The 13,255-nt window shown below is 41.4% G+C and overlaps 1 protein-coding gene across 1 annotated transcript; it reads left to right on the top strand.

Moving 5' to 3' along the window:
• Positions 1 to 4,336: 4,336 nt before the first annotated feature.
• LOC127499612 (extracellular calcium-sensing receptor-like) lies at positions 4,337 to 5,990 on the top strand. The gene is made up of 2 exons (XM_051870003.1): positions 4,337 to 4,603; positions 4,725 to 5,990. Exons 1-2 carry the CDS (start codon positions 4,337 to 4,339, stop codon positions 5,508 to 5,510), a joined length of 1,053 nt encoding a protein of 350 aa, XP_051725963.1. The 3' UTR covers positions 5,511 to 5,990.
• Positions 5,991 to 13,255: the final 7,265 nt, after the last annotated feature.

Genomic DNA, 13,255 nt, shown 5'->3' with positions numbered 1-13,255 from the left:
TAGTGGACGCGAACGCAGACTCCCCTGTCGATTTATATAAGAGACCACTGATGTGCTGTCTGTCCAGACATAAATTAACTGTCAGTAAGCTTCTGATGGGCTGTAGAGTTAGACTCAATCCAGTCCTTGTCCCTGATCTCAGTAAGGGGACCATGATGGCAGCTACCAAGTGCCCATGAATGCTCACCAGTAACATGATGGAGCCCAATCCACATGTCCTACAAAGTCAAAAAACTAATTTATAATTGATTCTGCATTTTCATTTCACTTTCAAATGCCTGAGTATCATAATCAAATTATGTTTTACACTTAGAAAGAATTGGTCATAGTTGTCAGCCATCCTGCAGCAGTACCAGAAGTGATTGCAGATGTCTTTATTCCACTGCAATAGAACTGAGCACCCCTTCTGCTGACTTGCCTAAAAATAAACATCAAAACAACATTTAAAAAAAAAAAAATCAACAATAAAAAAGTGAGCAGACAGACACATAAAAAATGACTTTAATAAAATACATTTCTTTAAAATGTCTCATTACTTACTGCGAGTATTCGTTTAGAAAGGTTTTTGGCACCATGCCACACATCAAGGGAATGATATACTCCTGAATTTTTCAATTTTCCCTTGTCTGGATCTGGATGAAAATAAAAAATAGCTTTGCATTTAAAAACATATGTGCCTAATTAAAAATGGCATCAAACAGAATTGTACTTTAATAATACAGTGATATGTTTTGGTGCGTTTATGCATCATTGTTAGCTATACAGTACATATTATTAGTACTTACTGAAAAGGGCTGAAATCTGGGTATGGGCGTCAGTGCAGATTTCCGTCAGCTTGACCTCTTGTTGTAGGGTATGACATTTTCGGAGGAAGCCTTCCTTTTCCATGATAACCGAATTTTGTGCAGTCTCCCTCTTGTCGATGATTGTTATGAAGATGATCTTCTTTGTCTCATTCTCCATGGCTGAGTAAGTACAATATTGAGCACAAAATCCAGGACTGTCCATCCGACCATCACCTGTGAGGACAGATTTTTTTTTAAAAAAGGCATATGATAAATGTGCTCTTTATTACTTGTTCACCTTGAAATCATTAGGAAAATAAGTATAAAATAGAGATGATGTTAAAATTGCAGGCTTACACAGGACAACAACACTGTCTTTAGACTAAAGCTGGTGAATGGTTTCTTCTCTCTTCTTATCCCAGAACTTTTGAATTGCATCCACGCAGTAGTGGTCCTGTATCCTGAAGAATAATGTCCTGTTCACCATTATAATGTTCATGAATTTGAACAGCAGTGCTACTTTTGCGTAGTTGTTGCCAGACAGAAGGATATTTGAAGAGAGAAGAAAGTCTCCAGCATTCATCCCAAACTTCATGGTGGGTTGGGAAGTCCACTTCCACGCACAGTGACCACGAGGGCATATTGAACATTTGTAATTTATTTATTTTTTTAAATCAAGGTCTGATCCACAATGACTTAGAAAGAAAAGAGAAGTTTACCCATTAAATGATGGCAGCAGTGCCCCTTGACCATATTGCAACTTCGAATGGTTTTGGTTTCGACAGGCATTTGGAGATAATGGACAAGCTGTTGCAAGCTGCTATGGTATGCAATCGATGCTGGAACACGGAGTATATCATTTTCACAAACGACTTTAATTTCGTCAGGAAAAGGTGGCAAGTCTGCAGCTGCATCATCCTCAGATCTGCAATGTCATGCACTGTTTCCTCAATGCTCATCTCAGGAATAGCATTAATTGCGATCTGTGATGTCATAGCCCCACCAGCCCTGTTGACAGAAATAAGGTTTTAAATAAAAAAGTTGGACACCATCACCTGACCACATGCTGAAAAGAGACGTACACAGAGATGAACACAAATGTGTGGACTGTAGTCTGGATCATCACTATCAGTGTCTCTACACAGTTTCTCAGTGACAATATAAACAATGTAACTTGCGTAGCATTTTGGATATCATTGTAGTCATTCATACTGACTGTTTCCTCATCCAGATGTAGTGATGACATACTGAAAACAATAGCAAGAAAAAAGTAGCAGTCAGCTTATATTATGCTACTACTGAACAATTACTGTAAAAACATACATTTCAACATACATTGTCATGTAACATGTACGAGGTACATAAATAAAATAAACCATTGTGTTGCAAATGCACACTTTATAATAGCAATAAGTAACGTTGTTTATGCAATGTTGTCATATTTATTTCACCCATCTTCTACACCTTGCTTCCATCTCTTCTGTGGCAGACAGGGTGGTGTTATCAAGCTCCTCTTGATAAGCAAAAGCCAGCATATATTAGTTCTGTGAAACAAAGCAAAAACAATGTTGCTTACCTATCAAGAAGAAACAAAAAACAACCTCGGCGTCCGATCGCAGGCTTTCCCGCTTCTTGAGTTCTCTGCGTTAATTGCGTTAAATATTTTTAATGTGTTAAACTGTAAAATGAATTGCATACGTTAACAAGCTAATTTTGACAGCACTAAAATAAATAAATAAATAAATCCTATTTGGAAAAAACAAAAACAGAAGAGGCCCTATGGCTGGAGTGACCTCTTCCAAGACGTGAGGGTTCCCCCTGATATGGGGAGACCTGAGGTCATTTACCCTGGGTGGTGGAAGGTTGCGAGTAAGCATAGCTGCATCTGCTTGGCACATGGAGGCTTGCCTGCATCTGCACTGCCAAGTCTCATGACACAGGTCAGTAGTTGTGGTATTTAGGATAGGGACTTCTACTGTCAGTATTTCAAAACGATGTCTCTTTTTCCATCCATCAGGGAAAAAGGGTTACACTAGTAACAGGGATGATACAGCTTGACAGGGATTATTTCATTTTGTGGAGGACTTGCGTATTTCATTAATACGTGTTAATGAAACATGTATACACTGTATAATACACTGCTCGGCCAAAAAAAAGTTGCTGTTTGGATTTAAATAGGAAAATGCTTAAGAGTCTATAATCATAGGATAATTATCACAGTGATTATGTTTCTAGTATGTTTGGCAACAGTTCTTCTAACCCTAATTGATGGAGTGTGTAGCTTTTCATTTGTTAAACAACCATGTGGGAAGACACATCATGGCTGTTTTCCAAGATGACAATGTCAAGATTCATCAGGCTCAAACTGTGAAAGAATGGTTGGGAGGAAGCATGAAGAATCATTTTCACACATGAAATGGCACCTCTGAGTCCAGACCTTAAATTCATTGAAATTCTTTGAGATGTGCTGGAAGTAGACTTTACAGAGTGCTTGACTCTTATTTTATTTTATTTTATTTTATTTTATTTTATTTTATTTTATTTTATTTTATTTTATTTTATTTTATTTTGTCAGGGCAGTGTATTTCATTCAAGAAAGAGGCTTTGTGTATAATAAAATACATTTTATGAATTAGAATGTTAAAAAAAAAATCCACAAATTGTTCATTCTGTGCATGAGAAACATATTTCAATAAAATATTTGTTTAAAAATTAGTATGTGCTTCCTGTTATGTTGCTTTATAAAAACCTTAATCTGCAGGGCCTCCTTGAAAACACAGAAACACATAAACTAGTGTGAGTTCTATGCAGTAACAAATATTTACTAATGCAAAAGTATACTTTCAAGCAACCAAGTGTGACTGTATATGGATAAAGACTAAACAAACAACATGTAAGATGTGACTCATGCCCTACTCTTTCAGGTCATTGGCTATATTCTTAATCATTCATGCATACCTATTAGGTCTATAAAAGTGCAAATACTGTATCAAATAATTTACATTTGGCAGCCACAGCTGAGCTCAATGGTTAGAATGCTTCTCTTTCTTTACATATTCCTGGTTTTCCATCAACTTCATACCAAGGCGGGGAACACTCTTTGCCAAATGATGGGAGAACCTAAGCCCCCGCTGCTTTCCAAGAATGGAGACATAACCATTGGAGCACTTTTTGCAATACGCAGTAAAGAAACATTACCTTCATTTGAGTTCACACGAAAACCTCAGCTTCTGTCCTGCTCCAGGTTTGTTACATTGGAAGCATTATATCAGATAATGTTTTTAAAACAATCAGATATTTAAATGAAATATTAAATGCATTATAACTATACATTTATTTTTAACAGCAAACTATTATAATAACTGAAATATTTTGGTCTTTCAAACATAAGTATGTAAATTTCTTTGTATTTTAAAGCTGAATGCAAATAATATTGTTCACTTTTCTAACTTTTTATTTTTACTAACTTTTAATTGATACTTTTATTTATTTAGTTGCTATTTATCATTATTATTTAATGTTTTCACAGTGTGAATTTAAGAGATTTTAGGATGGCTCAAATTATGATTTTTGCCATTGAAGAGATTAACAGAAGTGAAAGTTTGCTCCCAAATGTTTCTATTGGCTACCGGATTTACGATACCTGTGGTTCAAGACTGTCTGCTATGAGTGCAACTATGGGCCTGATGAATGGACCAGAGTTTTCAGCAGAGAACAGATGCACAGGACAGTCTCCTATACATGCTATCATTGGAGAAACAGAGTCTTCTGCCACAGTGATTCTGTCCAGAACTACAGGACCTTTTAAAATTCCAGTGGTAAGGAGAAGTGACACCAGACGTTTGACAAAATCACCACACTGATGACTGTTTCACGTTTTTTCTTTTCTTTTCTTTTCTTTCTTTTCTTTTCTTTTCTTTTCTTCCTTTTTTTCCCCAGATAAGTCACTCAGCCTCATGTGAATGTCTCAGTAATAGAAAAGATTACCCTTCATTCTTCAGGACTATTGCTAGTGATTACCACCAAGGCAGAGCACTTGCATACATAATCAAGCAATTAGGCTGGTCTTGGGTGGGAGCTGTGAACAGTGACAATGATTATGGAAACAATGTTATGGCCATATTTCTGAATACAGCTCAGAAGGAGGGGATTTGTGTGGAGTACTCTGTGAAATTCTACCGAACAGAGGCTGAAAAACTAAAAAAAGTGGTCGACACAATTAAAAAAAGCACAGCAAAAGTGATTGTTGCATTCGTTTCACTTATTGAAATGGGCTTACTTATTGATCAGCTAAGTATTCAGAATATTACAGGCTTTCAATTGATTGGAGGGGAGGGATGGATAACTGCAAAGAGTTTGATCACTCCTAAGAGTTTTCATGTGATGGGAGGGTCACTGGGGTTTGCATTTAGAAAAATCAATATTGACGAGTTTTCAGATTATGTTATAAAGGCATTCTGGGACACAGCATTTCCATGCTCAAAGACTGAGGGTAATTCTTCTCAATATGCATTAAGCTGCAGCAGATATCAAGATCTACTTACACTTAAAAACAACAATGAAGATGTGCCTGATCAAAGATATGCAAACAATGTCTACAAAGCGGTTTATGCTGTGGCTCATTCACTACACAGTCTATTGAAGTGCAAAGAACAAGAAGGCTGCGAGAAAGGTCTGCTAATACAACCAAAACAGGTAAAAAAAAAAAAAAAAAAAAAGTGTTAATACATGTTAATAGCCCATGCTTTAAAAATAATGTACCAAAACTGTCTTTATCACTAGGTGGTTGAAGCTCTAAAAAAAGTAAATTTCACCGTGAAGTTTGGTGATCATGTGTGGTTTGACAGCACTGGTGGCGCAGTAGCCCATTATGAAGTCGTAAACTGGCAGCAGGACTCAAATAGATCATTCCAGTTTAAACCAGTGGGTTATTTTGATGCCTCTCTGCCCCCTGACCAGAGCTTTATGCTTAACACTAAAAATATCATTTGGGCTGGAGGACAGCTGGAGGTAAATGACAGTCTGTTTGTACTACAGGATGTGTTTAAATGACAGTAAATTTAAATATCAAAGATTTTAAAAAGAAATACTTGTCTTTTATGAAAGACAAAAGATACTGCATCATATGGGTACATGCATTATAAAACCTGAACATTGCCTCTTTTCAAAGCTCTGCCTCTATGCAAAGTTTAGGGCACAACAGTATCAAAAAAAAAAAAAAAAAAAGGATTTGCATCATTTTATGCTTTAACAATGCAGTATTCTGTACTCCATAATACTGACAAATTCTTTTTTTTTTTTTTTTTTTCAGAGTCAGAATATAACTATGTATAATGTATTTTTCTATGTAGAAGCCTAGGTCTGTGTGTAGTGAGAGCTGTCCTCCTGGCACTAGGAAGGCTGCACAGAAAGGAAGACCTGTCTGCTGTTATGACTGTATTTCATGTACCGAAGGAGAAATCAGTAATGAGACAGGTAATCTTCAGTCCATCTCACAGTTTCAAAAAAAAATAATTAGTTGTTCTTTTTGTGTTCTTCTTTTGCTGTTCAGGATGCAGTATCTTGTCAAAGGAGTTCATAAATGAAAACATTTTCCTCTAACTACAGTGATCACAACTTCCTTTCCAGATTCAAATAACTGCAAGCAGTGTCCAGGGGAATACTGGTCTAATGCTGAGAAAAATAAATGTGTGTTAAAAGCTATAGAGTTTCTGTCATTCACAGAAGTTATGGGTATAGTGCTAGTCTTTTTCTCACTGTTTGGAGTAGGATTAACTGTGATGGTCGCCATCCTGTTTTACAGCAAGAAGGACACCCCCATAGTAAAAGCCAACAACTCAGAGCTGAGTTTTCTGCTGCTCTTCTCATTGACTCTGTGTTTCCTCTGTTCACTTACTTTCATTGGTCAGCCCACTGAATGGTCTTGTATGTTGCGTCACACAGCATTTGGGATTACTTTTGTCCTCTGTATCTCCTGTGTTCTGGGGAAAACAATAGTGGTGTTAATGGCCTTCAAGGCTACACTTCCCGGAAGTAATGTCATGAAATGGTTTGGGCCTGCACAACAACGACTCAGTGTTCTTGCCTTTACACTTATACAGGTTCTTATCTGTGTACTTTGGCTAACAATATCCCCTCCATTTCCCTACAAAAATATGAAATATTACAAGGAAAAGATAATTCTTGAGTGCAGTCTGGGTTCTACTGTAAGTTTCTGGGCTATTCTGGGTTATTTTGGCCTACTTGGTGTCTTGTGTTTCATTTTGGCTTTTCTTGCTCGCACGCTGCCTGATAACTTCAATGAAGCCAAATTCATCACATTCAGTATGCTCATATTCTGTGCTGTATGGATCACATTTATCCCAGCTTATGTCAGTTCTCCTGGAAAATTCACTGTTGCTGTGGAGATATTTGCCATTTTAGCCTCAAGCTTTGGTTTACTATTCTGCATATTTGCACCTAAATGTTATATCATCCTGTTTAAGCCTGAACAAAATACGAAGAAACATATGATGGGAAAACAAAAAACATCTAAGACCTAATGACAAATAAAATAATGTCTATATTAACATTGCAAAATTTTTGTGTTTTTATTATTTATTCAAAGACAAAAGATTTAGCAAATTCATAAATTTTGAAAGTCATGGCTGGTGGTCAGTTTGTGTAAATGTATGTTTTTGAAGAACGTTTTCCACTTTTGATGTCATTTCTAGCAAGAAATTACAACCCAATTTACAGAAAAGTTCAGACATTTTGAAAAATGCAATTAAATCAAGAATCTGTGATTTGTTAAAAGTACAAATAAAGCTGACCAACAAGTGTAAATATAAACACATTCTGATGGTTGCAACACACACCGAAAATGGTGGGACATCACGTTTCCTTTTTATTAATTCATTTTTGCATTTTTGCAAGTGGAATTTTTGCCCAATCTCAACAGATACAAGTTAGCTGCTCAATGGTCCGTGGTTGTTATTGCTGATTCTCTTTTCCATGATGGGCCATACATTCTCAATAGGAGACAGATCCAGTGTAAAGTATCTAGAAACCACTCAGTTTTAGCATGTGCAGAATGAGGCCTGGATGTCTTGCTTCCCAAGATAGATGTCATCTTGATGGCAGCACTAAGGTGCGAGAGGCTGTGCTGTATTTTGTCACGGCTAAAAGGCGTTGTTAGGCCTTATGATGCAGGGGTATGCCTGCAACCCCTTTAGCTGTGACTTATTCACCAAAGAGCACTAGCCTCAAGTACCTTATTGCTTTTATAAAACAGTTACCACACGATACAAATATTAAAGCCAAAAATATGCATCAATGCCCCTCTTCATGAAGTAAAATCACTAAATGCATTCCTTCCAGTGGAAAAATAATCTCTTATCGTAAACAGCAACAGTATGCCCCTAGGTGTGATAGACAATCTCATGGAGCTTAAAAAACAACAACAACAACAAAACAGACTAGGAACTGTTCTCATACGCTGTGTTATTTATTTATTTTTTACACAATATATAATATTTCCTCACACAAACATCTACTTATTTCTCAGCATGAGTCAAGTAGTTTAAACTAGATCTGTTCGTGGCACAGTGCAAGTCCATCTAAAGTATAACTCATCAAGGTGATGATACACGTGGCACGAGGCAAACGACGTCGGGGTCTACCTCTGGGTCTGGGGGCCGGTTTCTCCGGATGCGTCCTATGAAACTCATCTGTGAGCGAGGGGTCGAGAATGTCCTTGGCATTGACCCAGGATCGTTCCTCCGGACCGTAACCCTCCCAATCGACCAGGTATTGCAGCACCCCGTTGCGACGTCGTGAATCGAGCAGGTCCCGGACCTGGTATACCACCTCGTCGTCAATCAGCAATGGTGGGGGTCTCTGGTCCTCAGCCTCGGTGGTCCCCTGACCCTCTCCCGGACCGTCAGCGGGTTTCAGAAGTGAAACATGGAATGTAGGAGAAATACGATAATTAGCAGGAAGTTGTAAACGGAATGAAACTGGAGTAATTTGTCTAATGATTTTGAACGGACCCACATACCTAGGACTGAGCTTCTTGCATGGTTGCCGGAGACGAAGATCCCGGGTGGACAGCCATACCCATTGACCAGGGGTGTATTCAGGCGCTGGGTGTCGATGACGGTTGGCTTGGATCTCTTGTCGTCGGATGGCTCGTTGCAGGTGGATGTGGGCGCGGTTCCATGTCTCCTCGCTCCGTTGTAACCACTCATTGACGGCTGGTAGCTCGGAAGGTTCTCCCGACCATGGGAATAGCGGAGGTTGGAAACCGAGCACACATTTGAAAGGGGTGAGTCCAGTGGCTGGCTTCTGTAGGGAGTTCTGAGCGTACTCCGCCCACATGAGATATCGACTCCAGTCGGATTGGTGGCTGTGACAGTAGGCCCCTGAGGAATCGAGTGAGTTCTTGGTTTAATCTCTTCGTTTGGCCATTTGACTGGGGGTGGTAGCCGGAGGTGAGACTGATGTTGACATTGAGAAGACGGAAGAAGGCTGACCAGACTCTGGAAGTGAACTGAGGGCCCCTGTCTGACACTATGTCGTCTGGCAGACCATAAAATCGAAATACAAAGTTACATAGGGTTTCGGCAGTCTCCATGGCGGTGGGCAACTTGGGCAGAGGAATCAGACGACATGACTTCGAGAAACGGTCTACAACAGTCAGAATGGTAGTGTTGCCCTGAGAGTTGGGGAGATCTGTGACAAAGTCTATTGCTATATGTGACCAGGGTCGATGTGGAATGGGTAGTGGCTGGAGCAAACCGGCTGGCACTTGATGAGAGGGTTTGGTAGTGTTGCAGGTTACGCAGTGTGACACGAAGCGAGCTGTATCTTCGGACATAGAGGGCCACCAGTACTTGTTTTTGAGCAGTTGGAGTGTAGCAGTGATACCTGGATGACCTGAGCTTGGGCTGTCGTGTATGTGATGTAGCAGCTTGTCTCGGTGTTGATCAGAAACGTAGATGAGGTCTGGTGGGCATTCGGATGGTGGTGGTGTTTGAGTGTTTGATAGGTCTATTTCTGTGGAGATGTCCCACTGGACCGGTGCTACCAGAAGATTGGTGGGAATTATGGTTTCGTGATTTTGGGACTGTTCGTTACCCTCGTGGATTCTGGACAGAGCGTCAGCCTTAGTGTTCTTGGAACCGGGACGATACGTGACTGAGAACTGAAAGCGTGTGAAGAAGAGGGCCCATCTAGCCTGACGAGGATTCAAACGCTTGGCAGACCTCAGATATTCCAGGTTCTTGTGATCGGTTAGGACAATGAAAGGGAGCTGTGCGCCCTCGAGCCAGTGGCGCCACTCCTCCATGGCTGCTTTCATGGCGAGCAGCTCGCGGTTTCCCAAAAGTGGTGCCCAGAAGCGGTGGAAAAGGCCGTCTTCCACTCGTCCCCCTCTCTGATGCGAATCAGGTTGTAGGCTGAGCGTAAATCCAGTTTAGTGAAGTACTTTGCCTGGCGGAGCTGTTCCAGAGCAGCCGGGACTAATGGAAGGGGATACCTGAACTTGACCGTGATGTCGTTGAGTCCACGATAATCAATACAGGGTCGGAGACTTCCATCTTTCTTTTTGACAAAGAAGAATCCGGCAGAAGCAGGAGATGTGGATGGGCGGATGAATCCCTTGGCTAATTCCTCCTCTATGTACTTCTTCATGGCGTCAGACTCGGGTTGTGAGAGTGGGAAGATTCGACCCTTGGGTGGTGTGGTGCCAGGGAGGAGGTCAATGGCGCAGTCCCAGGAGCGATGTGGAGGTAATTGTGATGCTTTGGCCTTGCTGAACGCCTCATAGAGATCAGAATATTCGTTAGGAAGTCCAGGAACCTCGGGTTTGGGTGGAGTGAGAGAGATGGAACGGACAGGGATGAGAGATTTGGGCATGATGCAGCTCTGCTGGCAGGATCCGCTCCATTGAACAATCTCTCCACTTCTCCAGGAAATACGGGGATCGTGACGGCGTAACCAGGGTAAACCCAGGATGAGTGAATGGATGGGAGAGCTGATGACATAGAATTGCAGGGTTTCTTGATGAAGAAGGCCAGTTTGCATCTGTAGGTGGTTGGTAATGTGTGTGATTCGACCCTCTCCAATTGGCCGACCGTCTAGCGCCTCCACTGCCAAGCGAGAAGTGCAGGGTGTTAGAGCAAGATTGTGTTTATCAGCAAATTCTTTGGAAACGAAGTTGCCTGCTGCCCCAGAATCTAACAGTCCATCCACAACTATATTTTTGTTGCCATTGATTATTTTAACTGGTACTTTAACACAATGTATTGTTTGAAACGGCTCACTCACCGCTTTGTTGCTGCTCGTGGCGGGTCTCACAGGGCATGAGGACTTGTAGTGACCAGATTGTCCGCAGTACATGCAGAGGTGATGTTGCGCTCGTCGTTCTCGTTCCCCCGGTGTCAGATGTGTATAGCCGAGCTGCATGGGTTCAGGATTCCCCGGGAGAGAAGGAGCTGGAGCGGTAGTGACTCGTGCTGGGCGCCGTGACCGCATTACGTTGTCTATTTGTATCGTCAAATCCATGAATTCATTCAAAGAACGACCCTCGTCACGACAGGCCATCTCAGTCTGGAGAGCTGTGTTTAATCCACGGCGGTAGAGGAGTTTGAATGTATCCTCTACCCAATCAGTTTGAGCGGCGAGTGTGTGGAAGGTTAGTGTAAACTCAGTGGCTGTATTTGTATCCTGGGACAGAGTGAGTAGTTGTTCACCCGCACTGCGGCCAGTACTGGAGCATTCAAACACTTCTCGGAAGCGTCGTGCGAAGTGATCAAAAGAGTGAAAACTAGACCCGTCAGACCTCCAAACTGCAGTAATCCACTCCAACGCCTTTCCAGTCAAAAGTGAGCAGACAAAAGCAATCTTACTTGCATCCGTGGTATACAGGGCTGGTTGCTGATTCATGAACAATGAGCATTGTAGTAAGAAACCTTTGCATTTGTTAGAAGCGCCGTCGAACTTCTCAGGAAACGCCAGTCGAGGACTTACGGTGTTGGCGGCCTGCTCGGGAGGAGGGTTAGTGGCTGCTACCGCGACTGGTGGCGATGCGGTAGACTGGAGAGTGAGGCCTTGCAAGGAAGAGTATTGATCCATTTGCAGTTTATTCAACAACAAGGGCAATACAGGAATCATAAACCAAGTAACAGGCAGAGGGTTGAGGCAGGCGGCAGACAGGGTAAACTGGAACAGGCAAAGAGGTCGAGGCAGGCGGCAGGCAGGAATAAACAATAACAGGCAGTCAAGTAGGCAGGCAGCAAGAATCACAGTCCAGAATAACAGTCCAATCGATAACAGGCAAACAAACAGGAAAGAACGCTCAGAAATGATAACCATGGCTGATCAAGACTTCGCACGGAGCTGTGTGAGAATGGGTGTTTTATAGTGCATGGGTAATGAGTTGATTGGCGGCAGGTGCGAGCGTGATCAGTCCCAGGTATGTGGGCGTATGGGAATTGTAGTCCAATAGAACCTAATACTCGGGAGAGGGCTCCCTCTGGCGGCCCAGGAGATCTGGTGCAGAGGACCCAATCGTGACACTAACATTCTGATTGGAGGATCTCAAAAAATTGCCCACGACCGATCTAACGTATCCAGATATAAATTTGTTGCTCATTCACAGTGGGAAAGTGTCCAAGCAACGTTGCTTGGCAACATTGCCCGGCAACATTGCTCAAAAAGTTGCCCCGTGTATCATCACCTTCAATGAGCATCCAGTAGTGAGCAGATGGGAGAGGCGTGGCCTCAAAATTAAAGGTGAATGACACATACATTACATAACACCCACAGGGGTCACTCTTGCTTCATTAAAATAATTATCAAACTGGTAATTATGTCATGCTGCCTAATAGATCAATTTATACATTTTGACAGTTTGACCTGTTAATGCTTCCAATAAGAACAAACTTATGTTTATGTTGCTAAAAGGTGGTTACTAAGGATGTTGCGCAGTGATACACAGAACCGTTGGATGAAGAGGTCATAGTCGTGCTTTATCGTGAATAAAACACAGCTACTGACCAATCAGAATCAAGGACTGGAACAAACTGTTTTATAAGTCTCTGTACAATCCCAGTATATGTCTCCACATCAATGGTACCTTCACGCATATGCAAGTCACCCATGCCATTTCCACTGATGCACCCCCATACCATGACAGATGTTTGCTTTTGCACCTGTCGCTGATGAAAGTCGGCATGGTCTCTTTTGTCTTTGGGACTAAGAACTTGATGTCCATTTTTACCCAAAACAAGCTGAAAAGTAGAGTCATCTGACCACAGCACACATTTTTTTTGGACCATCTGAGATGAGCTTTGACCCAGAGGACTAGGTGAAATCTCTGCGTAGAATTGATGTATAGCTTTCTCCTTGAATAACCTTGCAGATTTAAGCTGCATTTCTTGATGCTGCGGCAAATTGTGTTAAGTGACAACAGTTTTCTCATGTAATGC

Source organism: Ctenopharyngodon idella, chromosome 18 (assembly GCF_019924925.1).
Source record: "Ctenopharyngodon idella isolate HZGC_01 chromosome 18, HZGC01, whole genome shotgun sequence".
In the NCBI taxonomy this organism is placed as follows: domain Eukaryota; kingdom Metazoa; phylum Chordata; class Actinopteri; order Cypriniformes; family Xenocyprididae; genus Ctenopharyngodon; species Ctenopharyngodon idella.
The sequence above is the reverse complement of the archived record's forward strand: the minus strand, read 5'-3'. Positions and strand labels throughout refer to the sequence as shown.